The following is a 25,383-nucleotide window of genomic DNA, read 5'->3' as shown; positions in this document are numbered from 1 at the left end:
AGCTTCTCTGAACTGTTATGTATTGCGTTATAAATGCAACATGTTTTTATTTTTTTATTTTTTTTTTACCACTTTCCAACTAGAGTTATTTATTTGGGTTAATATGAAAAAGTCAAAGGGGAATGTTACCCTGCTAAGTAGCCTAAAGTTGGTATTTTGGCACCATTGTGGCACATTGCTGTCTGTGAAATATAGCTAGATATGGCCAGTTGGGATATTCAATGGGAGAGCTAAAAACAAATTTTACTACCTTTCAGTAACTTGCCATTTCCATTCTTAAACCACTACTGTATCTCACATGCACCTTCTCAATCACTGCCGATGACATGTTATGTGACAGAGACACAGACTTAAATAATTAAATAATTAACTCTGAATGAAACTAAATATTTCATTCTGTGTAATCATTCAACACACACACACACACACACACACACACACACACACACACACACACACATATATATATATATATATATATATATATATATATATATATATATATATATATATATATATATATAGCCATTTGTTAACAGCAAATAAAATGGTGTGAATGGGAAAATAAATTATAATTTTATTTTTATACATTTATTTTCCTTGAAAATGAAGGATGGCTTAGACCCTGATTCATGAGACACCAAGGTCATGAACGTCAGCTTCCATCTGTTCCAATATTACAGTTAAACTAGCTAGCTTGTTAACAAACCTGGTTAGCTATGAAAGTCAATGGATGCTGCTAGTAACATTAGGTATGCTAATTTTTAGAAATAGTTTATATTAGCACAGGGTGTAGTGGTTAACACTGCTGTCTCTCAGTTACAGGATCCCTGGTTTGAATCCGAGCTCGACTTGCTGTGTGGAGGTTTGTATGTTGTCCTCATGTCTGTGTGGGTTTCCTCCGTGTTCTCCAGTTTTCTCCCACCTCCCAAAAACATGCTAGTAGGTGTGTTTGCTACTCTAAGCAGCATCTAGGTGTGAACAAGTGTGTGAACGTGTGTGTACATGGTGCCCTGCCATGTTCTGGGTGTATTCCCACTCCACACCTTCACATGGTGGATCACACAGTGGATCCCCTTGGATGGATTCTGATTCTGATTCCATTGTGCCCCTGCCTTGGATAAAGTGGTTAATAATTATTTACGTGTTTTTTTTTTTTGTCTTTTTATTCATTTAATTGATTTATTTTAGTACTGATTATGAAATTATTAAGCAGTAATGTGTTCAGTTAGTATTGACTTTATTTTAGCCAGGTGAGCAGTTCTTCTTCTTGTTGTTTTTGTTTTAATGGCGTTTGGCAAACCAGTTAACAGTGCAATACCGCCACCTACTGGACTGGAGTGTGGGCAGCAGATTGGCAGAAAATTTTAAATAAAATGGAAAAAAACAAAACCAATAAATAAATAAATATTAATAATACCAAAACAATACTACATAAATAAAATAAAATAAAATAAAGAGATAAATAACTATATACTAGATATTCCTACTAGATAACTAAAGTCTCTCACATATCCCAGTTTTTAGGTGATCAGAGTTCGGTTAGTACTGCCTTAATATAGCCTGGATGCGGAAGTGACAAGGTAGCTTCACGTTCCTGCACTATGATTGGCTAGTCGTTCATGCTCACGAGAAATCCGCCAATTGGAACGCATCGTTATCCGAGTATAGTGGGTGTGGGCGGGACTTATTGGTATACAGGCGTGAGAGAATAGCTAACGCCCTAGCTGAACAAAATAATCCCCGCTGTAAGCATTACCATTTTGCAGGAATGGAGCTGAGTGAAATTTTATATAACAAGGCTGAATACATCGAGACAGTATGTGAATGTTTTATGATTTTATTATACAGGTTGTAGTGCCATCGCGGCTGTGTTGAGGATGATTTGCTAGCTCAGCTAGGAGGCTAACAGTGATAACTAAGCATTTCTGTACTTTCAGATGTCTGTGGTAATTGGCAATGATTCATTTATTCATAGCTGGCAAAACGTTTCTGCAGAGCTGAAGTACTACCATATTCTTAGAGGGAGAACTGACCCTAATGGCGTTTTGTGTTTTGGTGTTTTCCTTCTCAAACACAAAAACTCCTTCATAACAACGTGTTAAACTGAAAATGCAGTAGGACAGACCATGTAGATTAAATAAAAATTGGTGTTTCAGTAAAATACAACGCATGTTTTGGAGATATTTTTGTTTTAAGGTTGTAGGTTGTCATGCTTGTTGGAGAAAGGATTTAAAATTTTTTTTTATAACTCATCCAGTACTAAGCGTGTGCTTGTCCAATTAAATGCTCTCTAGAGCGTATATGTCCCGCCCCTGGGGCGGGGCTTGCTCTATAGTAGCTATGTGTTAGCAGCAAACATGGTTCGTTTGTGTATTGTTGCTTGCTTGCTTGCTTGTTTGTTTGTTTGTTTGTTTGTTTTTGTTTGTTTGGGGCTTTCGACTTCCTGCACACTATTCCAACCATCCCTTGGTTGAGAACACAAGTAACACAGTTTGTTCACAGTTATTTGACACTTTTCAGAGGAGTGTTTTACTAACTCGTGGCTGTTCAGTGCTGGAATAGCTCGCTATCTCATCTTTATACACTGTCTCTCACTTTAACTTTTTGCTGTTCTTCATATTTATCTCATTCCTAAGCTATTGTTTGCAGTTTGGAGCTTCCGCGTGGGTGTGGCGCATCTCGAAACAATCAGTGTAAATCAGTCAAGCACTTCATCACTCTGACTTCCTGTTTCAAAAGGAAACAACGTCAACGTGCGGAATCAAATCACCACTCTCAAGCCGTTTCGTGTTACAGTTATACGTGATGCTGATAAATATTGATCATGGAGATACACCTATAGTAACCGTTATTATGGGAACTATCTGATGCTGTTTACTCCTTACATTTTTCTTGTTTGAATATTTTTGTGTTTTGTGTTCCCTGCAGGCGTCAGGCAATAAAGTGAGCAGGCAGTCGGTTCTGTGTGGGAGCCAGAACATTGTCCTGAATGGAAAAGTAAGCCCAGATTGACATCTCCACTTACATGTAATATTATGTGTCTGTTAGTCTGAACGTGGTTTTCTGTCTCTTATCAGACCATAGTGATGAACGACTGCATCATCAGAGGAGATCTGGCTAATGTCAGAGTTGGCAGGCACTGCGTCATCAAGAGCAGGAGTGTGATCCGGCCGCCGTTTAAAAAGTTCAGCAAGGGGTAAGGAGCTGGAAGTGTCCCATCAAGATGCACAAAATCAAGAACAGATGGTGATTTAGAATCGCAATGCAAGTAGGGCTGGGTATTGCGACCAATTTGGTGATTCGATTCTCATTTATATGGATTCGATTCAGTATCGGTTAGTTATCAATATTTCTTTTAAAATGTTAGTTTAGCAGACATGAAATCCATATTTTAATATAAATGCTGGTAACTGAAATCCTCCTACTTACCTATGTTACTGAAATACACGTTTACATTAGCAATAGGGCGCGCACACAGTTATGTTTAATTACTTTTTACTTTTACTTTGAGGAACAAACATTGTAACAAGAAATCATAAATATGTACATACAATGCACACAAGGTAAGCACAAACTGCACATTAATGTAAAAAATAAAAACATTGTAAATGTGCAACAGTGAAATCCATTAACAACTTGAAACATGTTTAAGAAATAAAACCGCCTTCAAAATTCAAAACAGGAAAGGTGGAGACATGTTCAGGACGAGAGGCGAAGTACAGATAATATTCACAGCCTCTCAAGTAAAGCACGTGTATTAAGAATCGATTTGGGGATTTCACAAATCAATATTGTTTTGTTACATTGAAGATCGATTAAAATCGGAGAATTTATATTTTTTTTACCCAGCCCTAAATACAAGACATTTGTTTTCTAGCGTATCTACTTCTGAAATTAGTTTTTTGCCAAAAACTAATGCTTTGAGAAGCATTAGATGGCCTTCAGCTGGTCTTTAGTGCTAATGTAGTGTAATATCTCAGCTGATCTACGCGCAGATAATATAAAAGGATTTTGATTAGGGCTGCACCATTCCTGTTATTCCAGAGCTCAGGATATCTCCCAGTAGTTTCTCACAGTAACCGATGTACTGCATTGGGACAGTGGTTCTCTATGTGGGGACCAGGGACCTCCTGGGGACTATGAAGCATTTTGTTACAGTAGCATAGACCACAGCCGCCATTTTCAAGGTTATTCAGTCCGTACAGGATTTTGTAGATTTTTTTTTTGGCGATTGTTTCCACAAAAAAATGCTCTATTTTGCTGTGGCTTTTTTCAAAATTATTTTTTTTTTCTGTTTTCTTTGCGTAAAATTACTTGAATTAGCGGAATTGCAATTTTAGTGATGTTTGTTGGTAAATGAGACCTTTTTTAGCTTTACTCATTTTCGATGCACGTGAATCGAAGAAGGCTTTGGCTGAATGTGCATCGTGATGACATCACATGATGTATCTTTGCCCAAATCTGTGGTAATTTTTGAAAAATTGCAAGGTCCACCATATGTTGCGGCATTTGCTTGATTTTGCGTTCATTTCTGCGGTCGCAAAATCCTGGAGGGACTAATTATTAAATATATATTATTATATTTAGGGGTCCAAGCACCAAGGTCAACTCAGGCCTAATGTCTTAGACTAGAAAGCTCTGTGGCTCCCAAAAAAATTTTTTTTATTTTAAACAATGAATTTATTTCACAGTTGAAGGGGGTCCCTGGCTACAAAAAGTTTGAGAAGCACTGCACTAGGAAATTCTTACAATAGGCATTTTAGACACGTTGTGCTAATGTGGAAGATCAAATCAAATCTGATACGGAATCAGACTTTCAGGGACTGTATTATCCTCCTGAGTACGAATACTCAGTATAGGATATTTGTCTTGTTTCCACAGGGTGGCTTTCTTCCCCTTGCACATCGGAGATCACGTGTTCATAGAGGAGGACTGCGTTGTAAATGCGGCTCAGATCGGCTCATACGTTCACATCGGGAAAAACTGCGTCATCGTACGTAGTTTATATGTATATTCCTAGTCAGTCCAGTTGGATTCCTGTGTTGCCTTAAACAACGAGCAGATTTACCCTGCATTCACACTAGCAACGGTCAAGTCCTCTGCAGCCTGTTGTATGTATTTACATGTTACCTGCCAGGCTTTGTGAGCGAATTAGCCAAGCAAGCTAACTGTACTCTGTACATATACTCACCAGAGGCAGTGGCGATCTCTTGTACTTCCTTTCCGCTGTCGCATTGTTGTTCGCCTCTGTCTGTGTCACGCACGTACGTAGAAAATGAATGATCACCTGTCACTTTGTTACTTCCTAGTGTGAACGTAAGGTTAAGAAGCAAACTTCAGACACCAAACATATCTCAGCTAATCAACACCCCACCGCTATTCACTGTATAGGCCCTGTTTACACTAGAACGTTTTCGTTTGAAAACTTTTGTTACGGTTACGCCTGTCATCTACACTACTCCGGCGTTTTCGACCCTCGAAAACGGAGACTTCTGGAAACCCCGAAAATCCCCTTTTAGTTTGAAAACTCCGGGCTCGCGTTTCAGTGTAAACGGACCAAAATGAAGACTTTTGAAAACGAAGGCATGGCTTTGCCCACATTCACCCCCTGATTGGGTCTTCTGGATCATTGTGTAACCTTCCCTGATTCGTCAAGCCCGTACAATATGACCATTACGCTACCTTGATCATATACAACAACACGGAGACTGAACCGCAAGCTTTGCTGGCTTTGTTGTTATTCTTAGCAGCCATTGTGCAGTTAAATTCTGTATTTTATAATACTGCAGCTGCCTACATGCGCAAGAGGCGAGCTATGATTAGAGCAATCGACAACAAATCTCGTTTCAAGCGGCGTAAGCCCTACATGGAACGCCGGTTTGGACTAGCAACCAACTTCCTGTTTACACTCGTATGCGCATGCCCAGTGTGCATGAATGGTCATGTGACATGCGTTTTCGGTCGCGTAGTGTGGACGGAGATCGTTTCTGAAACACAGCAGAAACGCCAGTGTGGACGAGGATCGTTTTCATTTCAAAACGCACCAGTGTAAACAGGGCCATAGTCCACATTCCCACCATTCCAGTTAACACCACAGTGGATTGAGGGTGAGTGTGTGTGGAGCGATGTTTATATGATGGAATGGAGCTGCATAATTATGACACACTGTGAATCACAGAAATTCAGAACATGCATCCAGCTGCCATGTTATTAAAGTGAAGTAAGTGAGTGTGTGTGTGGTGCAGGGTCGGCGGTGTGTGTTGAAAGACTGCTGTAAAATACTGGATAACACGGTCCTGCCTCCGGAGACAGTCGTTCCTCCGTTTACAGTGTTCTCTGGGTGTCCAGGTCAGTGCCCATGCATTTAAACATATCTTTAACATTCTTTTTCACAGAGAGGGAACAAAGAGAGTGAAAGAACCTAGAAAGAAATTTCACTTGCTCTTAAGTGTGAATAAAACACAGTGGGACGTGCTGTTCTAGAAAAATAATCAACAGAGTGGCGAGTTACTGTTATTTATAATGCCATACTTGTTTTATGTCACCAAGTGTTTTTTTTTTTTTTTTTTTTTCTTCCTTTTATACCACAGCGATTCGCCAAGAGTGACAATTAAATTAATATCTATTTATAAACACATCATAATTTTAGGGTGTTTTCACACCTAGTTCGTTTGAGCCCTCCAAACGCTCTCGGAGCGGTTCAGCGTGTATATGTGAACAAACCAAGTGATCTCAGACCCCCCTAAAAGGACCCAAAAGCGAACTGCACCTCCGGAGATGGTCCGAGTATGGTTCGTTTGTGCATGTTCTCCCCGTGTTGCGGGGGTTTCCTCCGGGTACTCCGGTTTCCTTCCCCAGTCCAAAGACATGCATGGTAGGCTGATTGTCCAAAATGTCCGTAGTGTATGAATGGGTGTGTGAATGTGTATGTGATTGTGCCCTGTGATGGATTGGCACTCTGTCCAGGGTGTACCCTGCCTTGTGCCCGATGCTCCCTGGGATAGGCTCCAGGTTTCCCCGTGACCCTGAAAAGGATAAAGCGGTATAGAAGATGGATGGATGGATGGATTAAATGTCAATTATCCTCAACACATAACAACATAAGTGTTTCTTTTGTTTTCTCAAAAAATGAAGGAAAGAGGCTATAACAGAACAGCACTACAATGTCGGGTAAAAGTAAAACAAAAACTATGACAGAAGTACATGAGCACCCGTGATAAAATGCGTCGAAGTGGAGAGTCCGCTCAAATGAAGGATTCCTGTCCCTTCTATGATGACTTGGATAAAATTTTGGGTGCAAGCTTGGGTCTGAGTTCTTATGAAATTGTAGTGTGAATAAGAAACAGTCTGAGATCACTTCATTGCTGAAGAGGACCAAAAAAAGAACCGGGTTCTCGTTCGAGTCCACTATATTGTGAAAACCAAAAGGACTGAGGTCACTTTCGGCCGGTTCTCTTTCTGGTTCGCTTTAAGTTTTAAAATGAACTATATGTGAAAACACCCTTATTCATTGATCGTTACGTTTAATGTTATGGAACATCCACGGATCAAGTTAGTTCCTGTTATCACTTGCGTTATAGCAGTAGTAAACAGTTGCTCACTCACCAGACTCTCGTCTTAGTTAATTAGTACGATTTTATTTTATCATGCTATCTGTTATCATGTTATCTGAGAAGAATCCACAGCACGGTTTTCCTGATTAATCGTCTGTCCTGACTACTTTAGCATGCTGAGAAACTTTGCGAAGCACCTTTTCAAAATGCTGTTCGTGCTACATTACAAAGCAGCTGAACACGCTTGGAGGAGAGCACTAACTGCTTGTGCACTTGCACCACTTCAGAGCCCATTTTTAGACAAAGCAGAGTTTGAACCGAGGCTGTACATGTTGTGCTCATCACACAAGAATAGGCAAAGAAGATTTCAAAGATCTCAAATCTAATTTTGTTTTATTCTTGTGGGTTTTGTTTCTTTCTTTAGGGTTATTTACCGGAGAGCTGCCAGAGTGCACACAGGAGCTGATGATCGATGTGACCAAGAGCTATTATCAGAAATTCCTCCCACTAAGCCAAATCTAACCACCGATGATTAGATCTTCAAACTGGACTCTTTCTATCTGTCGTTTACTCCGTTCGCTGAAATATGAAGGATGTTCTAACCATGTCCATCTGATACAGATCTGTATGTTTATCTTTAGTCTAACTCCATGAACACTTTGTTTTATATTTAAGAACTCTACATGTAAATGTGTGTGTATAGACGGAACACACACTGCGCAGGGAGGTCGATCATTTCCCTGAGCAGTGTGTAAAAGACTGAAGTCATGAGGGGCAGAAGTTGAGGAGCAGTCTTTATGAAAAGCATGTATTTATTGTGTAGATTCTGCAGCACAAAATGTGTCTCTGTGAAAACACACCCTCGCTGATTATAACAGACATCACATGAGTTGTGGTATGATTTTTTGTTTGTTTGTTTGTTTGTTTACATAATTTTCAGTACATGATTGAGAAATGGTGCCTACTTGTAAAAGAAAGATTATTTCTTGGTGACCTGCAGCATTTAACCTGTGGGTGTGAAATTATCTGCAAAAATGTATAATTTTTTTTTAAAGAGGGATTGTTAAAAAAAAAAAAAAAAAAAAAAAAACGCATTTTTAAGTTCCGCCCTGAATAAGCTATTTCACATAACAGATGTTTACATATAGTCCACAAGACTGAATTTACACAAATGAACCAGTTCAAAAGTTCACATACGCTTGATTCTTAATACTGTGTCCGAGCAATTACACTGCCTGCATTGTAATTATTTTGTCTTCTGGGAAACATGTAAATATCTTATTTAGCTTCTGAAGGGTGAGCATCAGTGAATGTTTGCACCTTTTGTAATAGTCGTGTACGAGTCCCTCAGTTGTCCTCAGTGTGAAAAGATGGATCTCAACATCATATAGTCACTGATGGAAAGGGGTCAACTATGCAGAAGATGCTGGAAAAGTAAAGAATGTGCAGGACCTGGAGGATTTTTCTGAAGAACAGTGGGCAGTTTAACTACTCAGGATAAACATGGGACTCATGAACAACTATCACAAAACATCAACACAGTCTCTGATCATCCAGCTAATGACACTCAGTATTAATAATCAAGTGTATGTAAACTTTTAAACTGGTTAATTTGTGTAAATTCAGTTATTACTGCATCTTGTGGACTATGTAAACATCTGTAATGTGAAACAACTACTACTTATTATTATTTCTTAGTTTTTTTTCTTTCAGAGGTTGGGAATTATGAGTTACAACCTTTAGTCGAATACAGCATATCATATGGTGAAGTAGTTAGTTAAGTGATTTAATACAAACTAAAGGAAACAAACAAGTATATTATACCAGGGGTTCCCAAACTCTTCCAGGGCAAGGCCCCCCAAATTGCATTAACATTTGACCAAGGCCCCCCTTTTGCAAGGTGTCTTTAAAACACATTAAAAATACAGACTTCTGAATATATCCCCCCTTATATAACGTTATAGTAATAAAAATAACAAAAAAAACTAAAAATAACGTTATAGTAATATATATATATATATATATATATATATATATAATGTATTTATTTTTCACACCAAATTGCCCCCCACTTTGAAAACCACTGTATTATACAACCCTGTGTAAAATTTTACTAAATGTAAATAAACACAGAATGCCATGATTTGCAAATGTTATTCATAAAAGAACATAGAAAATATCAAATGTTGACACTGTAAGCTGAGGAAATGTACCGTTTAAAAAAAAAAAGAAGGTAATTTTGAATTTGATGGCTGCAACACAATCAAAAAGTTGGGACAAAATGCTGGAAAAGTAAGTGTTAGTAAAAAGAAACAGCTGAAGGTTAATTGGCAGTAACATGATTGGGTATACAAAGAGTATGGTAGGCAGAGTCTTTCAGAAGTAAAGATGGGATGGAATCTGGATGGAAGCAGATGTTGCTCTCAAACCTGTATATACCTTTCAGTAGTGATGCCTTTCCAGATGTGCTAGCTGCTTATTCCATAGGCACTGATGAATTCCATAGGAACCATACGTACTGCAGGCTTTTGAACTGAGCGCTGATAAAAAGCCTGAGGGTCCCTCTCCTCTTTAGTTTAGAGGACGTGGTGTCCATGGTTTCCAAAAAGAATTTCAAATTTCAATTCGTCAGACCACAGAACAGTTTTCCACTTTGCCTCAGTCAATTTTAAATGATCTTTGGCCCAGAGAAGACGGCAGCGTTTCTGGATCATGTTCACATATGGCTTCTTCTTTGCATGATGGAGCTTTAACCAGCATTTGTGGATGGCATGGTGAACTGTGTTCACAGACAATGAGCTCTGGAGGTGTTTCTGAGCCCATGCAGTGATTTCCATTATAGAATCATGTCTGTTTTTAATGCAGTGCTGCCTGAGGGCCTGAAGATCATAGGCATGCAATATTGATTTTCACCTTCGTTCCTTGTGCACAGAGATTTCTCCAGATGCTCAGAATCTTTTGATGATATTATGTACTGTAGATGATGAGATATTCAGTCTTCACAATTTTACGTTGAGGAACATTATTCTGAATTTGTTTTGATTGATGAACCTCAGTCCATCTTTACTTCTGAAAGACTCTGCTTCTCTAAGATACTCTTTTTATACCCAATCATGTTACTGATGTGTTTCCAATTAACCTCCCGCTGTTTCTTTCTAGTGACACTTACTTTTCCAGCCTTTTGTTGGCCCCGTCCCAACTTTTTTGAGATGCCATCAAATTAAAAATTAACTTATTTTTTTCTTAAAATGGTACATTTCCTCAGTTTAAACATTTGATATGTTTTCTATGTTCTATTGTGAATCAAATCTGGCATTCTGTTTTTATTTACATTTTTACACAGCGTCCCAACTTTTTTGGGAATTGGGGTCATCATGTAGCACTTTGTGCTCGTAACCCTGAAAAAAAAATCAATCATTGATAAATGTTTCAGCTTCACACACAAGATTTGATTCGGATTTTCTCGTGATCTGTTTAACCGTGATATGTCCTCAGTGGGGTGACACAATCCTAAAAATGGTGCGGCTCTGACCGATGTTCTTTTACAGTTAAAACGATGAAAATGGTCATGCAGAGAAACATCTGGTGAGTCTTAAAAACAGTAGCACGATCATCATGAACCAATTTATTTGTTATAAAATAATAATAATAATAATAATGTTCACAACCAACAAGACAAGATGATAAATAAATAAAATGATTAGTCACTGAGCGTCCATTCAGAGAGCCATTGCTGGCACTGTGCTCGTTCCTCCTCACTCTCCTCCACACTCTTCCTCCTCCTCTTTTTCTCTTCTTCATGCGCTAACTTCTCCTCCTGCCTTTGTCGCTCTTCTGCTTTAGTTCTCAGTATTATTTCAGTCATTAAGCTCTCGAGATTTTGAACACGTGTTTCTGGCGTCCATTTGGGGTCGAGTTCGATAACGAAGGGATCGGAAGTTGTGACCTCAATGACCTCGTGCTGCAGAGGGATTCGGAGGAAGTAAGCGTGGAGCATCATGCGGTACGGAGCGTTGTCTGTTCCGAGGCTGTAAGTGAAGTCGCCTACGATGGAGTGACCGATGGAGCTGCAGTGCACTCGGAGCTGATGGGTGCGTCCTAAAAGGGGAAGAGTAAAGATTTCAGTTCTAAACTTAAATTATAAATTATAATATAATAAAAGCATCCGGAAAGAGAAAAAAAATTTCAATAAATGTCCTAAAAGGGAAGAAATTGATTACTGATTTGTTTCCTTCAGTTAATCTTGTGTGTAATATTGAGGGATACGCTCACTGTCCACTTTATTATGCACATTCATGCAATTATCATTAACATAACATTAACTGAAGCTCTCGACCTGTATCTGCACGATTTTATGCATTGTGCTACTGCCTTATGATTGACTGATTGGATAACTACATAAATGAACAGGTGGACAGTGAGTGTACATTCCCTCTATGAGATGTGTGATAGAAATGATAATTTTTTACCTGTAAGAGGCTGTAGAAGAACTTTAGTAACAGGCTCTCCATCATATGATCCATATTCTAATACAGTTAATAATGTTTGGCTCGGCTTGGGATTCTCACATCCTACCACCACAATGGGGGGGGGGGGGGAGAAAACCAATGAAACTTTCATTTACACGGAGATGCAGGTTAACAGATCATCCACTTGTCGAGCAGCTATTTTCATCCACAGAATCAATCATCACTTGTACTGTTTTGCTTTTTCCAAATTTGCCTCTGTCAGAGTATCAGAGCTGCTGTTATAGAAAATGAATCAACACCTATTGACCAATCAGATGTGAGAATTCAACAGCGCTGTGATATAACAGTGGCTTAATTCCCGTGTAAAAGTGCATGTGAGGTCCTCGTGATTCTGACCTTCTGTGCCTTCCACACACATCATGTGTGTTTTCCCCTCAGTGGTATTTTTACCGATGGCAGCGTCCAGCGTCATTCTGCTATCGGCCACAGTGCCTCGAACCTGCACAGGAATCAGACATGTTTATGACCCTCATATACATCTAATTTACATTTAAACATGCCCTAATTTATGCTGGACCTGCAACAGTGAGCCAGTAGAAAGAAGGCATTCAGCAGAGTAGAGTTTTCTAAGATCCCAGGAAAGAAGTAAGGGTAAAAAAATATATTTTTAGTGAAGCTGATTTAAAAAAGGTATTTTGTCTTAAAAACATGATTGTTCAGACCAGATCACCTTCTTCCTTCGCTCCATGGATTGTAGGTACTTTCAGCAGTGAAAGTGGGCACTCTGCCTGGTCTGCGGCTAAGCAGCCCCATACACAGCAAGCTGTGATGCACTGTGTGTCCTGACACCTTTCTATCATAGCCAGCATTAACTTTTTCACAGTTTGTGCTACAGTAGCTCTTCTGTGGGATCGGACCAAATGGGCTACCTTCACTCCCCATGCGCATCAGTGAGCCTTGGGTGCCCATGACCCTGTCACTGGTTCACTAGTTATCCTTCCTCAGACCACTTTTGGTAGGTACTAACCACTGCATACTGGGAACACCCCACAAGACCTGATGTTTTGGAGATGCTCTGACCCGGTAGTCTAGCCATCACAATTCGTCCCTTATCAAAGTTGCTAAGATCCATACACGTGCCCATTTTTCTTGCTTCCAACACATCAACTTTGAGAACTGACTGCTCACTTGCTGTTTAATATATCCAACCTCTTGACAGATGCCATTGTAACGAGATAATCAATGTAATTCATGTCACCTGTCAGTGGTTTTAATGTTATGGATGATCGGTGTGTGTCCCGATATGCTAAAAAAAAATATGCTATAAAATCTAGTACTAACTGATAAAGCTCTACACATTCCAACTCACATTTACAAATGTTGATGCTAAACCTCGTTACCTATTTTTTTGTATGAGGTTCCTCCGATTATTAACTTGATTATTGTTATTACTTATAGAACACTTAATTGCTATAATTGTTGATATTGATGTTGACTGTTGTTAAAACGGTACACTCAAACTTACACACACGCTGACCAGATGTGTGTTTGATTGTACAGACACTCCAAAGAATTTCATGAATACAGGCCCGCGTGTGCCAGGTGTGCCAGGTGTGCCAGGTGAGACATACGCATGTGTGTGTGTGTGTATACCAGAGCGAGATAAGCCTTGGTTACTGTTCTGTCTTTGAAACAGCGATACGCTCGTCCAGCTGCTGCTTTATTCAGCGCCACACACAGTACACCGCTGGTGGAAAAGTCCAACTGATGGCAGAATCTGCACAGAGAACACAAACCGTCCACACACAGAACCAAGTCAAACTCTACAGTGCCTCCTTGAAAACTGGTCAGTATACCAAAGCTGTAGCATAAATTGTGCATATCTGTGTGCTTATGTGAAGGTATCCACGTGTGTTTACCTGAAGCCGTAGTGTGTTTGAGGGTCGGCGAGCTGAGGGAACCGATACATCAGTTGTTTCTGCACTGTGTGCGTTTCACTCCACAGTTTGCTGTCGATGCGAATGTCCCAGTGTTTATTGAGCACCAGGTAATCGGCACTGTGGTACAACACACACAGGTTCTCCACACTCACCGGCTCCATGCCACCTGATTATTAACATCATAAACATCTTTTTGTTAGGTTCCTCTTACAGCTTTGTGTCACTTCACACAAATAACAAACTGTCAATAAAAGTACAGTGACATAACACATGTACACTGGAAGTAAAATTCAAAGTTGTACATATATTATACAGATTATATATATATATATATATATATATATATATATATATATATATATATATATATATATATTAAATTACATAAAATGCATTCTTATATTTTTAAATCACTAATTCTGCTGCTGAATAAGAAAATTATTTGCACTGTCACCATATCATGAAGTGTCCTCAGGCTACATTCTTACATTTTGTGCCGCCATTTTAAGATTCAATTGAAATGTTTGGGTCACTATTCCTACAAATCTAGAACTTTATCTATTTATTCTATCTCTTTCCGCGAGTAGGTTAACTTTTCAAAAAATATATATTTATCAAATATCTGAAAACATTTATTTATTTATTGATCAAGTGTAATAAAACTGTGACAAAATTTTTGACAGCTCCACCAACACTGACCTCACATTTAGATTCACGCGAGCGCTAAACCTCTTATATTCCTCACCGACCAACGGAATATTCTGGAAAATAAGCGTGGATTAAATAAAAATTCTTGAACTTAATAAAAAAAACAACAACAACATATATATATATTTATAAATATATATATAAACTGATAAAACTGAACACATCAACATCTATGTGAAAGCCAGTTGTTATTGTACTGTAGTGAGGAACATGCTATTTCCGGTATTCTTTCAAAGTAAGAGTTTTTAATTTTTGTAGGTTTTCTTTCTTAGTAAGTTAAACATCTAAATTAATATATTCAAGCAAATACGCTGACTGTTTTTTTTCTTTTCATTAACCTGAAATGTGTAATTAAATCCAAGGGAAACTTGGGGTGTGAGTCAGAGCAGGCTCTGTGCGCATGCGCACGCCCATGCCGACTCCGGTGTTATATTTTGCTGCTATGCATTTTGGGTAAAAGAGTTTCAACAGACATGGCGTCCCGAGTACTCGTGCACTGCATCCGCTCTGTAAGGTTATTACAGCACAGCGGAGTCATAAAATCCGCCAGCCAAAGATCACTGACTCTGGTTCCGTTTAAACAGCCAGCAAACTGGACGGAGGTGTTACGGGTGAGTCTTTATAACGCATCATTTCCGCCATAACGGCCTTGTGCTGGATTAATGCAGTGACCCTGTAATGTCTTTGCTGCACTGAACAGTGTGTGTAGGACATAATGCTCAGATCATGCTCATGCTGTTTTCTGTGTAGATGTACGTCTGTGTAATAGAAACAAAGGTGCACAGGGATCACCAATCATTTATGTTTCAGCAATGAATATGCCACAGTTTGTGATTTTCCTGATTGAACATACAGCTGATCATTATCTATTTAACTGAATCACCAAAGTCTATTCAACTCTGAACATACATGATGATTTGTTCATTCATCCTTGTCAGTGGATCTGAAGTCTGACCCAGGAACACTAGCCTGAGGCGGGAATACATCCTGGATGAGATGCAAGTCCGTTGCACACAGACTTTCACACCTATTGCCAACTTAAAGCAGTCCACCTGCTGGCAGACTTTTTTGGGAGGTAACCAGGGAATACAGAGGAAACCCTTGTGAACATATATGAAACTTCAGATCAAACAGGGACACTTGAGCTGTCGCATGATCCAAGATGGTCCAACCTTAATTTTATTAAACGAGTAAATTCAGTAAGGCTTCTAGATTTGTATATGGCCAAAAGTATGTTGACACATCTGACCATCTCACCTATATGATGAACATGTTGAACATCCCATTCCAAAACCATGGGCGTTAAAAATAGAGGTGGTCCTCTCTTATCTGCCGTAACAGCCTGTAGTCTTCTGCAAAGGCTTTCCACTAGATTTTGGAACAATGGCTGTAGGGATTTGTGTCCGGTCAGCCAATTAGCATTAGTGACGTCAGAGGAAAAGTGTTCAAATCCAGCCCAAAAGATGTTCAGTGGGGTTGAGGTCAGGGCTCTGTGCAGGCCACTCGAGTTTTCCACTCCAACCTTGGCAAATCATGTCTTCACGGAGCTCGCTTTGTGCACAGGGGCAATGTCATGCAGGAATAGGTTTGGGCCTCTTAGTACTATTTAAGGGAAATTGTAATGCTACAGCATACCATGACGTTCTACACAACCCTGTGCTTCCAATTTTGTGGCATCGGTTTGTTGAAGACCCACATGTGGGAGTGATGGTCAGATGTCCCTAAACCATATCGTGTATTTCACGTGAACCAGGTATGCAAAATATGAAGCATTTGTACCCACTGAGTTCAGGTGTGTTTGGGATTGAAGCAGTAGAACTGTTCAGTAAATTGAGAAACTCTGAGCTAATTCAGCTTGTCCGAGTAAAAGAACAACCACCCTGAAGAACCAAACAAAAGAACTTGCACGTTAAGCTTTATAAATAGCATGTGATCTTCAGTGATGTCCAAGATTTATTTTGTACTGAAATTCCGAGTTGACTTTTTAAAACGTCGACGTCAACATTTTCCACCACTCTGAGTGACAGTTACCTACATTACCCACGATGCTGTTCGTGTACCCGCTGATAGTGGCACTGGTGGGATTTAGCTCTCGCTTCATCTCTACCATAAAGACAGTGATGCAGCGGCGCTTTAGTCTGTCCAGCGCTCTCACCTCCTCATCTGCATCTTTCAAAGCTTCAACTTTAAGTCTAATACCGCCATCACGTTGTAGATCACTAACTAGCCTCAGCTGTAATTCAGCATGACATCGTCGTATAGCTGTGTTGTATTCTGGAACTTTGAGTCCACTGTTTACTGGAAAATGCTGAGTGAGGGAAAAGATGATCTCCAGTCTTTTGTTTTTTCGAAGCTAACAGCAAAGGCTGATATAGTCAGCACTTATGTTTGAGATTGTTGACATTTTTTTTTCTACTACCAAAGCACCATTGCAACTGAGCTAGTGATCTCTCGGGAATATTGAAAATACAGCATCAGCCAACAAATTGGCACCAGAATCTCTACGCGCATCAAATATTTAAGTCTAAACGTTGTTAATGTGTCAACTTTTCCTTTAAACCTTTGAAACCTGAGGCCTGTGTAACAAGCAAAGGAGGCTGTAAGCTTCTCGTGCTTGCTGTCTAAATTATTCCTTGCATCTCCGGTACAAAACTCAGATGCTAAACCTGTCTTGGTTGATCGACTACATCCAGACTAAGGAAAAGATCGTGTGCACACTTGGACCTGTTGTTGGCTTTCGTATTAATTGATCACACATGATGACGACCATATTTGTTGTTTTTACGTCTGTAGGTCCCCAGTCCTGCGCTGCAGCTGTGTCGGCAGTATTGCGATTCGCCGCCACTAACCCTGCAGATCATCGAAGAGCGTGTCATGAATGTCCTTCAACAGTACGACAAAATCAAGCCAGAAACGGTATGAGCTCATATCCTCACACTTGTTAGAAGTAACAAGATGACTCCATGGGGGAAAAAAAGAGCTGAATATGCAGTCATTCCCTGCATGCATTATGCATATTTTATCAAATAGACATGTAGAGCTAGATGGTTGAGTAGGTGTATATGGATACATTTGGCTAGACAGGTAATCATAAACTAAGGTTTCGGGCAATGTCAGGCGGCCCGAACAGCTTCAAAGCTCTTTGGTACAGATTATACAAGTCTCTGGATCTGTACTGTAGGATGAGAACTTCCAAAAGACATTCTTGCAAAAGATATTCCTGCACTTGGTGTTTGGAGCGCGCTATCCAGCACGTTCCATCCAAAATCTCCCAATTGGATTGTGATCTATTGGCCATAGAATGAGATTTACTTCAATTACCTCATCAAACCAGTCAGTGAGACATTGTACTCTGTGTGGATGTGGGCGGGGTCATTGTGGATGAGACCACTCCCATCAGGATAGAAATGTTTCTTCATAGGATAAAGCTGATTGAAAGACAAATATATAGACAGGCAGACAGATAACCAGACGTTGCCAGATATCCTGACATTTTTGCCACTTCGTGATGCAGTGTATATATAAACTTCATACTGCTTTCATCATACTTCCTGTTGCCGTGTTGTACTGTTCATCATACTGTATTATTGTCTTTGTTTCACTGTGGCTGTGGTATACTGTTTGGTGGTCTGTATTACTCTACTACATGGTGCACATAAACCCTGAGTGAAGGGAAGAAGGATAGCATGTAGGGTGGCAATTTTAAATATGGCAAAAAAGCTGACACTGAAAACCCAACTGTGAGTTTGCATTTATATTTATTCCTTTGGTAGATGCTGTTAGCTACAGTAGAGCGACAATGAAAAGAGCAAACGGGGCGGAGCGATACAGTACAGAGTTTTCGTAGAATCTTTAAGGATTCATTAACTCCAAGACTAGAGACTAATGTGGGTTTGTGCAGCCACTAGTGGTCTATTTGATTAACAAAAAAGGACAATTTCAAACCCAAGTACCTGACTTGAATAAGTTCACCAACATTTAAAACCAGGTTTAGAAAATAAAAAGCAGTCAGTACGTGAAAGTATATGGAGAGCGGTGTAATGAAGGGTTGTCCTAGATAATGTCTGAAAAGGTAGGTCTTTTAAGTTTTTATGTAAGGACTGGAGACACAGGGCTCAGTCCTCCACCTTGACTTTTGAGTATAGATAGATATCGGACAAGGATATGCCGAACGTCCTTTAGTTAAAGATGCAAATTGTTGTGTGAGCCTGTACTTCATTGATAGTGGTTAAAATGGTCCAGCACATGCAGGGCTCTACAGTGCGACCATTTCACTCGCATTTGCGACTGAAAAGTACTTTGTGCGACTGTGAAAAAATATATATTCGCACTGGTGCGAGTGACCTGTTCGGAGTTGTATAATACAATCGGAATAAAAACTACAACTCCAAAATGCATCTACACCGCGCAAAAGTTACTTTCACACTGCTTTTCATCTCCTCAGTCAACCGAACAAGTGTGCAAATATGGCAGAGAAGCCATTATGATGACGAGAGTAACACTGCACATCATCTGCTTCTCTCAACTTGCCGATCTCACAAACTGTCATCTTTTACTGATCATCCAAAATGACCTGAACCTTCCACTGTGACATGCTCATGTAGCCACGGCGAGTAAATTAATAATAATGCGAATGCTGCAAGGTGGGGTTAATTCAAACTTCTTTCTTAAATAATTCCTCACCAATCATAATCAAGAGTAGCAACTGTTCAGTCTGTAAACATACAGAACACTGCTGCTCTCCTTCACTAACTCTAATAGCATATTCACTTCTTTTAAACTCACGGTTGCCAGATATCACTAGAAAAGTCAACTCCAGTTTCCATGTTTTGATTTAATCCCCCAAAACCAAACAAAAAACTAATAAAATGTAAAGACAGAAAATGTGCTTAGTTATAAGTAAATCATTTAATATAAAAAAATAGATATAACAAATTCTTAAAATATAAATAAAATGAGAAATGAAATGATATTAAATGCAACCCATAGTAATTAAACATCAATTTGACATTAAGCTTAGTTTGCTATTTCCTTAAAGGGATATTAACCTTTTTCCTAATATGGATCATGTTATGCTGTTTATTTATCAATTAACCAACAGTATTTGTAATTGCTATTATTTTAATTTAAAAAGATTGGTATCTGGATCGGTATTGGCTGTAAAAATCCTGATCGGAGAATAATGAACACCATTAAACTAAAGCACTTTGCATCTGATGGGTAAATGAACTCACCCAATCACATCCTATATGAGATTATTCATATATATACACAATATACACAGTGTGGTTCGAGAACTGACTCCAACCCAGAACCATGACAGTGGAAAATGTCTAATAGTGTAGCTTTAAATATATTTAAGAGGAGCAGACTTCAAACACTGAACATTGAGGTTTATTGTATTTGTTTACAAGGTGGAACAGGTAAACAGTTGTTGTTTTTTTTTGCATACAGTCTGTAAAATTAACTGAAAATATTATATTTAGTTTATCAGAAGGTAAATTAATTTGTCATGGCTCACACTATGTTCCTAAATTCTGTCATAATTGGCCAGCTCAAGTTTTCTCATGCCTACTTGTGTGTTATATTGTGGCACATTAACATTTCCATCTCTTAAAAAGATGAAAACAAATAAACTTGTGCTCCAAAATGTTTGTAATTAGGAGCACAAGTGCTTCTAAAATAAATTGTTACCATAGAACCCTGACATGATATTCTGTGGTCAGTAGTTGGACTGAACAAAAGGACGTTATAATATTGATATCTTGATAACTTATGCCATGATAGGCTTTTCTGAGAAAGCATGTCATGCGAGTCCTGAGGAATTCCTGTACTGAAGTGATATAGCTAATATCTCTAGGCTACATGATATTAAAGATATGCTAAGACCAGGTGGGCGCAAAGCTCCAGATGCCCAACTCGGCATGATTGGAGAAGATGATGTAGTGCTGTAAATCGGAACAAGGTCGATTGTTGGGAAGGATGGATATTGAAGGACATCTACACCTCCAACTCTAGGTGGATAGAGAAGCTGGCCGAGATGCAGGTCTGCATGTTGAGAGCCATCTGAAATGAAAAGTGAGAAGTCGCATGCCTTGCTGTTTTCAGCTCAACGTGAACCTGAACACAACCTCTGTAACGGAAATAATGGTTTCTACCCACAGTTGTTCCTGTTTGGTAGAGTGGAGTGTGCATAGTGAATGATGCAAGCTAATTAAGTGTCATTTTTCCACATCACAGCTTCAGTCATCATCTCACTTTATGAAGGATTTGGGACTGGATAGTTTGGATCAGGTGGAGATCATCATGGCGATGGAAGACGAGTTTGGTCAGTGCATCGAAATATCTGCTTACAGCTTCCTGTTTTCATGGAGGAAGACAATAAATGCCATATAACCTTGCAGCATTACAAATTCTAGGTTTCCGAGAATAAAGAAAATGCCCATTTATGATAACTTAAATGTTATACGCAACAATAAAAACCACACTAACACATTTTAACTTGATGCTAATCTGCCTGGTAGAAGCACATGCTAAGTAAGGAATAAATACAAGAGGGCGTGCTTTTGTAGGAAAATAAAAAAAATGTGATGCCCCTACCACCATGATTTTTTTTTTAGAAAAAATAAAGCTTTTTCCTCTTATACCATAGCAGTTTGCCAACGATTATTACTTTATATTTATTTGATTTTTTTTAATTCATTTATAGTTACATTTAATGTTGTGGACATCAACACAAGTTATGTAGCAGCTGTAAATAGTAGTTTACAGCTCATTTTTTCTCCAAGTTAATAAGACTAAAGAATGTCACTAAGAACATTAACATAAGTATTTTATACTGCATTATCAGTCAGTACGTTTACATGGACAACGATAATCCAATATTAACCCAATTAAGACGAAACTCGGATTAAGAAACTATCATGTAAACTGCAACTATTGATGACCTTAATCCGATTAAAGTCATACTCGAAGTAAACACAAATCGAATTAAGACATGTGGAGTATTCCTGTTTTAGTCGCATTATGGAAGTGCATTACAGACATGTAAACACCTTAATCACATTATTAATGTCGTGTGGGAGTTTTCACCGATTTTGCAACAGGACACGTACACACACGGCTGTGCTCAACCGTTTTACAGCAAACGAGAGCACGTCTGCTTCCGAAACCACGTACTTACTTACTATGTAGTAGGTGAAATACATGTGTCTCGGCTACTATATAGCAGGTAAATATGCGGTTTGGGACGCAGCCCATGGCTTGAAGCAGTCGTCTATTTGCACGTATAGCATGACAAATAATTAACTGCACTTGAAGCGTTTGTAAAATTAAAAATGAAACATTCAAAACTGTATACGGTACCGTAGCGAAACCGAACTGTATGTTGATACGTGAAATTCTGGAGGAACGTCGGACGGCGTGGCCTGGGGACGTAATGACGTGTGCCGTTAATCGATCTATGTTCTATAACATGTAAAACGGGTACATGAAAGGAGTATTCTAAAAGCGACTCATGTAAACACCTTAATCAGAATATTGCCTTCTTCAGAATAAGCTCAATAATTAGATTATTGCTGTCCATGTAAACATACTGATTAAGTGCTAGTGTTTAAATCTGATTAACTGCGTTTCCTGCAGGATTTGAGATTCCAGATACAGAAGCAGAAAAGCTCCTGACTCCTGCGGAAGTCGTCCAGTACATCGCAAGTAAAAAGGACGTCGACAAATAACCAAGCCTCGCTTTACATGTAAGGTTTCCTCTTTAACTGTGTTTCCATCCACGTTTCTCTAATGCACAACCTTGATGAGCAAACTCCTAACGACTTCCGTAAACACTCCTGCCTTTATTCTGCTCTTCGGGGACGAAAAGATTTAAAGGTCTAGCATAAGAGATTCCTCAGCCAGTAGTCGGATCATTTCTGTTCCATTGAGTTTCAGTTTCAGAGAAAAGAAGTCAGAAAGGCAGTTTGGTATGCCCTGTGAGAAACATTAGTAACATTGGGCCTCATTTATCAATCTTTTGGTAAAGTTGTACGGAAATGTTTGTGTAAGCTGAACCGAGCTCGAAATCTTGCAGCAGATTTGAGAAGGTTTTGGAAACACTCTTCATACATGCTTGAGTATGTTGATGAATGCTAACCACCCGTAAACTACCAGGTGTCTGCACGGCACAGCTGGTTTGCGTTTGGTAACGCCCACAATACTCCATAAAAGGAAAAAGCTTATACAGCTGAAATGATGAGAAAACGGCAAAAAGACTTTCTCAGAGGAAGAAGTGAAAGTATACACCAATAAAACTATATATTATTTGACAGCATCACAGCCCCTGAAAAGACCAAAATCTGGAGCTGAATTACAGAAAAGGTGAACAGAAAATGCTTTGATCATGGACACCAAGCAATCATGCAGGGAAACTGTTACGTTACATTACATGCCCTTCATTAGTTCATTCCTATAATATGGGTTTGTACAAAATTTCAGTGAAATTTGTGTGTAATTAAAATACATAAGCTGTTCAAAATAACTCAACATACAGCCATTAATGTCTAAACCGCTGGCAACAAAAGTGAGTACACCCCTAAATGAAAATGTCCAAATTGGGCCCAATTAGCCATTTTCCTTCCCCAGTGTCATGTGACTTGTTAGTGTTACAAGGTCTCAGGTGTGAATGGGGAGCAGGTGTGTTAAATTTGGTGTCACCACTCTCACACTCCCTCATACTGGTCACTGGAAGTTCAACATGGCACCTCATGGCAAAGAACTCTCTGAGGATCCGAAAAAAAGAATTGTTGCTCTACATAAAGATGGCCTAGGCTATAAGAAGATTGGCAAGACCCTGACACTGAGCTGCAGCACGATGGCCAAGACCATACAGTGGTTTAACAGGACAGGTTCCACTCAGAACAGGCTTTGCCATGGTCGACCAAAGAAGTTGAGTGCACGTGCTCAGCATCATATCCAGAGGTTGTCTTTGGGAAATAGACGTATGAGTGCTGCCAGCATTGCTGCAGAGGTTGAAGGGGTTGGGGGTTAGCCTGTCAGTGCTCAGACCATACGCCACACACTGCATCAAATTGGTCTGCATGGCTGTCGTCCCTGAAGGAAGCCTCTTCTAAAGATGATGCACAAGAAAGCCCGCAAACATTTTGCTGAAGTCAAGCAGACTAAGGACATGGATTACTGAAACCATGTCCTGTGGTCTGATGAGACCAAGATAAACTTATTTGGTACAGATGGTGTCAAGTGTGTGTGGCAGCAACCAGGTGAGGAGTACAAAGACAAGTGTGTCTTGCCTACAGTCAAGCATGGTGGTGGGAGTTTCATGGTCTGGGGCTGCATGAGTGCTGCCGGCACTGGGGAGCTACAGTTCATTGAGGGAACCATGAATGCCAACATGTACTGTGACATACTGAAGCAGAGCATGATCAGTATGCAGTATTCCAGCATGATAACGACCCCAAACACACCTCCAAGACGACCACTGCCTTGCTAAAGAAGCTGAGGGTGAAGGTGATGGACTGGCCAAGCATGTCTCCAGACCTAAACCCTATTGAGCATCTGTGGGGCATCCTCAAACGGAAGGTGGAGGAGCACAAGGTCTCTAACATCCACCAGCTCCGTGATGTCGTCATGGAAGAGTAGAAGAGGACTTCAGTGGCAACCTGTGAAGCTCTGGTGAACTCCATGCCCAAGAGGGTTAAGGCAGTGCTGGAAAATAATGGTGGCCACACAAAATATTGACACTTTGGGCCCAATTTGGACATTTTCAGTTAGGGGTGTACTCACTTTTGTTGCCAGCGGTTTAGACATTAATGGCTGTGTGTTGAGTTATTTTGAGGGAACAACAAATTTACACTGTTACACAAGCTGTACACTCACTACTTTACATTGTAGCAAAGAGTCATTTCTTCAGTGTTGTCACATTAAAAGATATAATCAAATATTTACAAAAATGGGAGGGGTCTACTCACTTTTGTGAGATACTGTATATGATTTGAAGCTGATCAGTTGAGGTTTACATTCTTTAGTCTTCTCAGAAGTTTTTCCACAAAATATGCGATTTTTTTTAAATAATTTTTTTAATAAATGCCAAATTTCTTGTGTAAATGCTTCTACTAACGATATACAAATAAATCTGTTCATATCCAGCTTGATTTACGAGGCCTGTTGTATGTCAATAATGTAGTAGTGTGAGAAACTATTAGTGTGTAAACTAGTGTGTAAACTAAACTAGTAGTCTGAGAAATGAGAAACTATTTAATTTGCGTGGATGAAAACATGTTAGTTATTGTTTTGTCATCTTATTGGTTGGTTACATGTTTTTCTCATTCTTTCCACAGGCTAAGAGTTTGGACAGGCACCATTTCTCTCCTGAACATCTTTCTGTCTCTGTCAGCAGTTTTGTGTAGTGTTTAATTTAAAAAAAACAATTGTCATGCATATTTGAACAATAAACAAATCTAAATGATCAGCTTTCATTGTGTCCAAACTTTAAACCTTCATCTCACAGATTAAGGGCAAAGGAGATGCACACTTGGGAGGACAGATCTGTGATCACTTTCCATTTTAAATGGTAGATGAACCTGTTTATACATGTAAACAGTATACACTGGGGCTAGGCAGTATGACACTATAATAAATATCAATATTGTGATCAGTTATTTCACAATGCACTTTCCTGAGGTATCTCAGGTATTGTGATATCAC

General features: G+C 39.3%; 3 protein-coding genes across 5 annotated transcripts; 2 read left to right on the top strand and 1 right to left on the bottom strand.

Moving 5' to 3' along the window:
* The first annotated feature begins 1,603 nt into the window (after positions 1-1,603).
* On the top strand, positions 1,604-8,445 carry dctn5 (dynactin 5). Its single transcript, XM_053648341.1, has 6 exons — positions 1,604-1,819; positions 2,932-3,000; positions 3,081-3,199; positions 4,885-4,996; positions 6,249-6,351; positions 7,981-8,445. Exons 1-6 carry the CDS (start codon positions 1,772-1,774, stop codon positions 8,076-8,078), a joined length of 549 nt encoding a protein of 182 aa, XP_053504316.1. The 5' UTR covers positions 1,604-1,771; the 3' UTR covers positions 8,079-8,445.
* A 2,721-nt stretch (positions 8,446-11,166) lies between these two features.
* On the bottom strand, positions 11,167-15,042 carry rpusd1 (RNA pseudouridine synthase domain containing 1). 3 transcript variants are annotated; one of them, XM_053648298.1, is made up of 7 exons: positions 15,012-15,042; positions 14,665-14,726; positions 13,945-14,131; positions 13,679-13,802; positions 12,422-12,524; positions 12,026-12,127; positions 11,167-11,654 (listed from the first exon to the last, which is right to left on the bottom strand). In XM_053648298.1, exons 3-7 carry the CDS (start codon positions 14,124-14,126, stop codon positions 11,257-11,259), a joined length of 909 nt encoding a protein of 302 aa, XP_053504273.1. In that variant the 5' UTR covers positions 14,127-14,131; positions 14,665-14,726; positions 15,012-15,042; the 3' UTR covers positions 11,167-11,256. The 3 variants fall into 3 exon arrangements, with proteins under 3 accessions (XP_053504273.1, XP_053504282.1, XP_053504291.1); XM_053648307.1 differs by lacking the exon at positions 15,012-15,042 and having other exon boundaries at positions 14,670-14,852; XM_053648316.1 differs by lacking the exons at positions 12,026-12,127; positions 15,012-15,042 and having other exon boundaries at positions 14,665-14,852.
* A 73-nt stretch (positions 15,043-15,115) lies between these two features.
* Positions 15,116-25,144, top strand: ndufab1b (NADH:ubiquinone oxidoreductase subunit AB1b). Its single transcript, XM_053648354.1, has 5 exons — positions 15,116-15,284; positions 17,467-17,589; positions 20,914-21,001; positions 22,315-22,424; positions 25,017-25,144. The coding sequence occupies exons 1-4, from the start codon at positions 15,147-15,149 to the stop codon at positions 22,404-22,406; spliced, it is 441 nt and encodes a 146-aa protein (XP_053504329.1). The 5' UTR covers positions 15,116-15,146; the 3' UTR covers positions 22,407-22,424; positions 25,017-25,144.
* Positions 25,145-25,383: the final 239 nt, after the last annotated feature.

The sequence above is a fragment of the Ictalurus furcatus genome, chromosome 2, assembly GCF_023375685.1.
Source record: "Ictalurus furcatus strain D&B chromosome 2, Billie_1.0, whole genome shotgun sequence".
In the NCBI taxonomy this organism is placed as follows: domain Eukaryota; kingdom Metazoa; phylum Chordata; class Actinopteri; order Siluriformes; family Ictaluridae; genus Ictalurus; species Ictalurus furcatus.
Note: the sequence above shows the minus strand (reverse complement) of the source record. Positions and strands in the feature narration are given on the sequence as shown.

Bases quoted from the DNA above. Each gene is read 5' to 3' on its own strand.
- ndufab1b (XM_053648354.1), top strand. From the start codon at position 15,147: ATGGCGTCCCGAGTACTCGTGCACTGCATCCGCTCTGTAAGGTTATTA. The intron at 15,285-17,466 runs GTGAGTCTTTAT...TTACGTCTGTAG, and splicing joins ACTGGACGGAGGTGTTACGG to GTCCCCAGTCCTGCGCTGCA. The intron at 21,002-22,314 runs GTCAGTGCATCG...CGTTTCCTGCAG, and splicing joins GGCGATGGAAGACGAGTTTG to GATTTGAGATTCCAGATACA.
- dctn5 (XM_053648341.1), top strand. From the start codon at position 1,772: ATGGAGCTGAGTGAAATTTTATATAACAAGGCTGAATACATCGAGACA. The intron at 3,001-3,080 runs GTAAGCCCAGAT...GTCTCTTATCAG, and splicing joins ACATTGTCCTGAATGGAAAA to ACCATAGTGATGAACGACTG. The intron at 3,200-4,884 runs GTAAGGAGCTGG...TTGTTTCCACAG, and splicing joins TTTAAAAAGTTCAGCAAGGG to GGTGGCTTTCTTCCCCTTGC.
- rpusd1 (XM_053648298.1), bottom strand. From the start codon at position 14,126: ATGGAGCCGGTGAGTGTGGAGAACCTGTGTGTGTTGTACCACAGTGCC. The intron at 13,803-13,944 runs GTAAACACACGT...TTCTCTGTGCAG, and splicing joins CAAACACACTACGGCTTCAG to ATTCTGCCATCAGTTGGACT. The intron at 12,128-12,421 runs GTCAGAATCACG...TTGTGGTGGTAG, and splicing joins GTGTGTGGAAGGCACAGAAG to GATGTGAGAATCCCAAGCCG.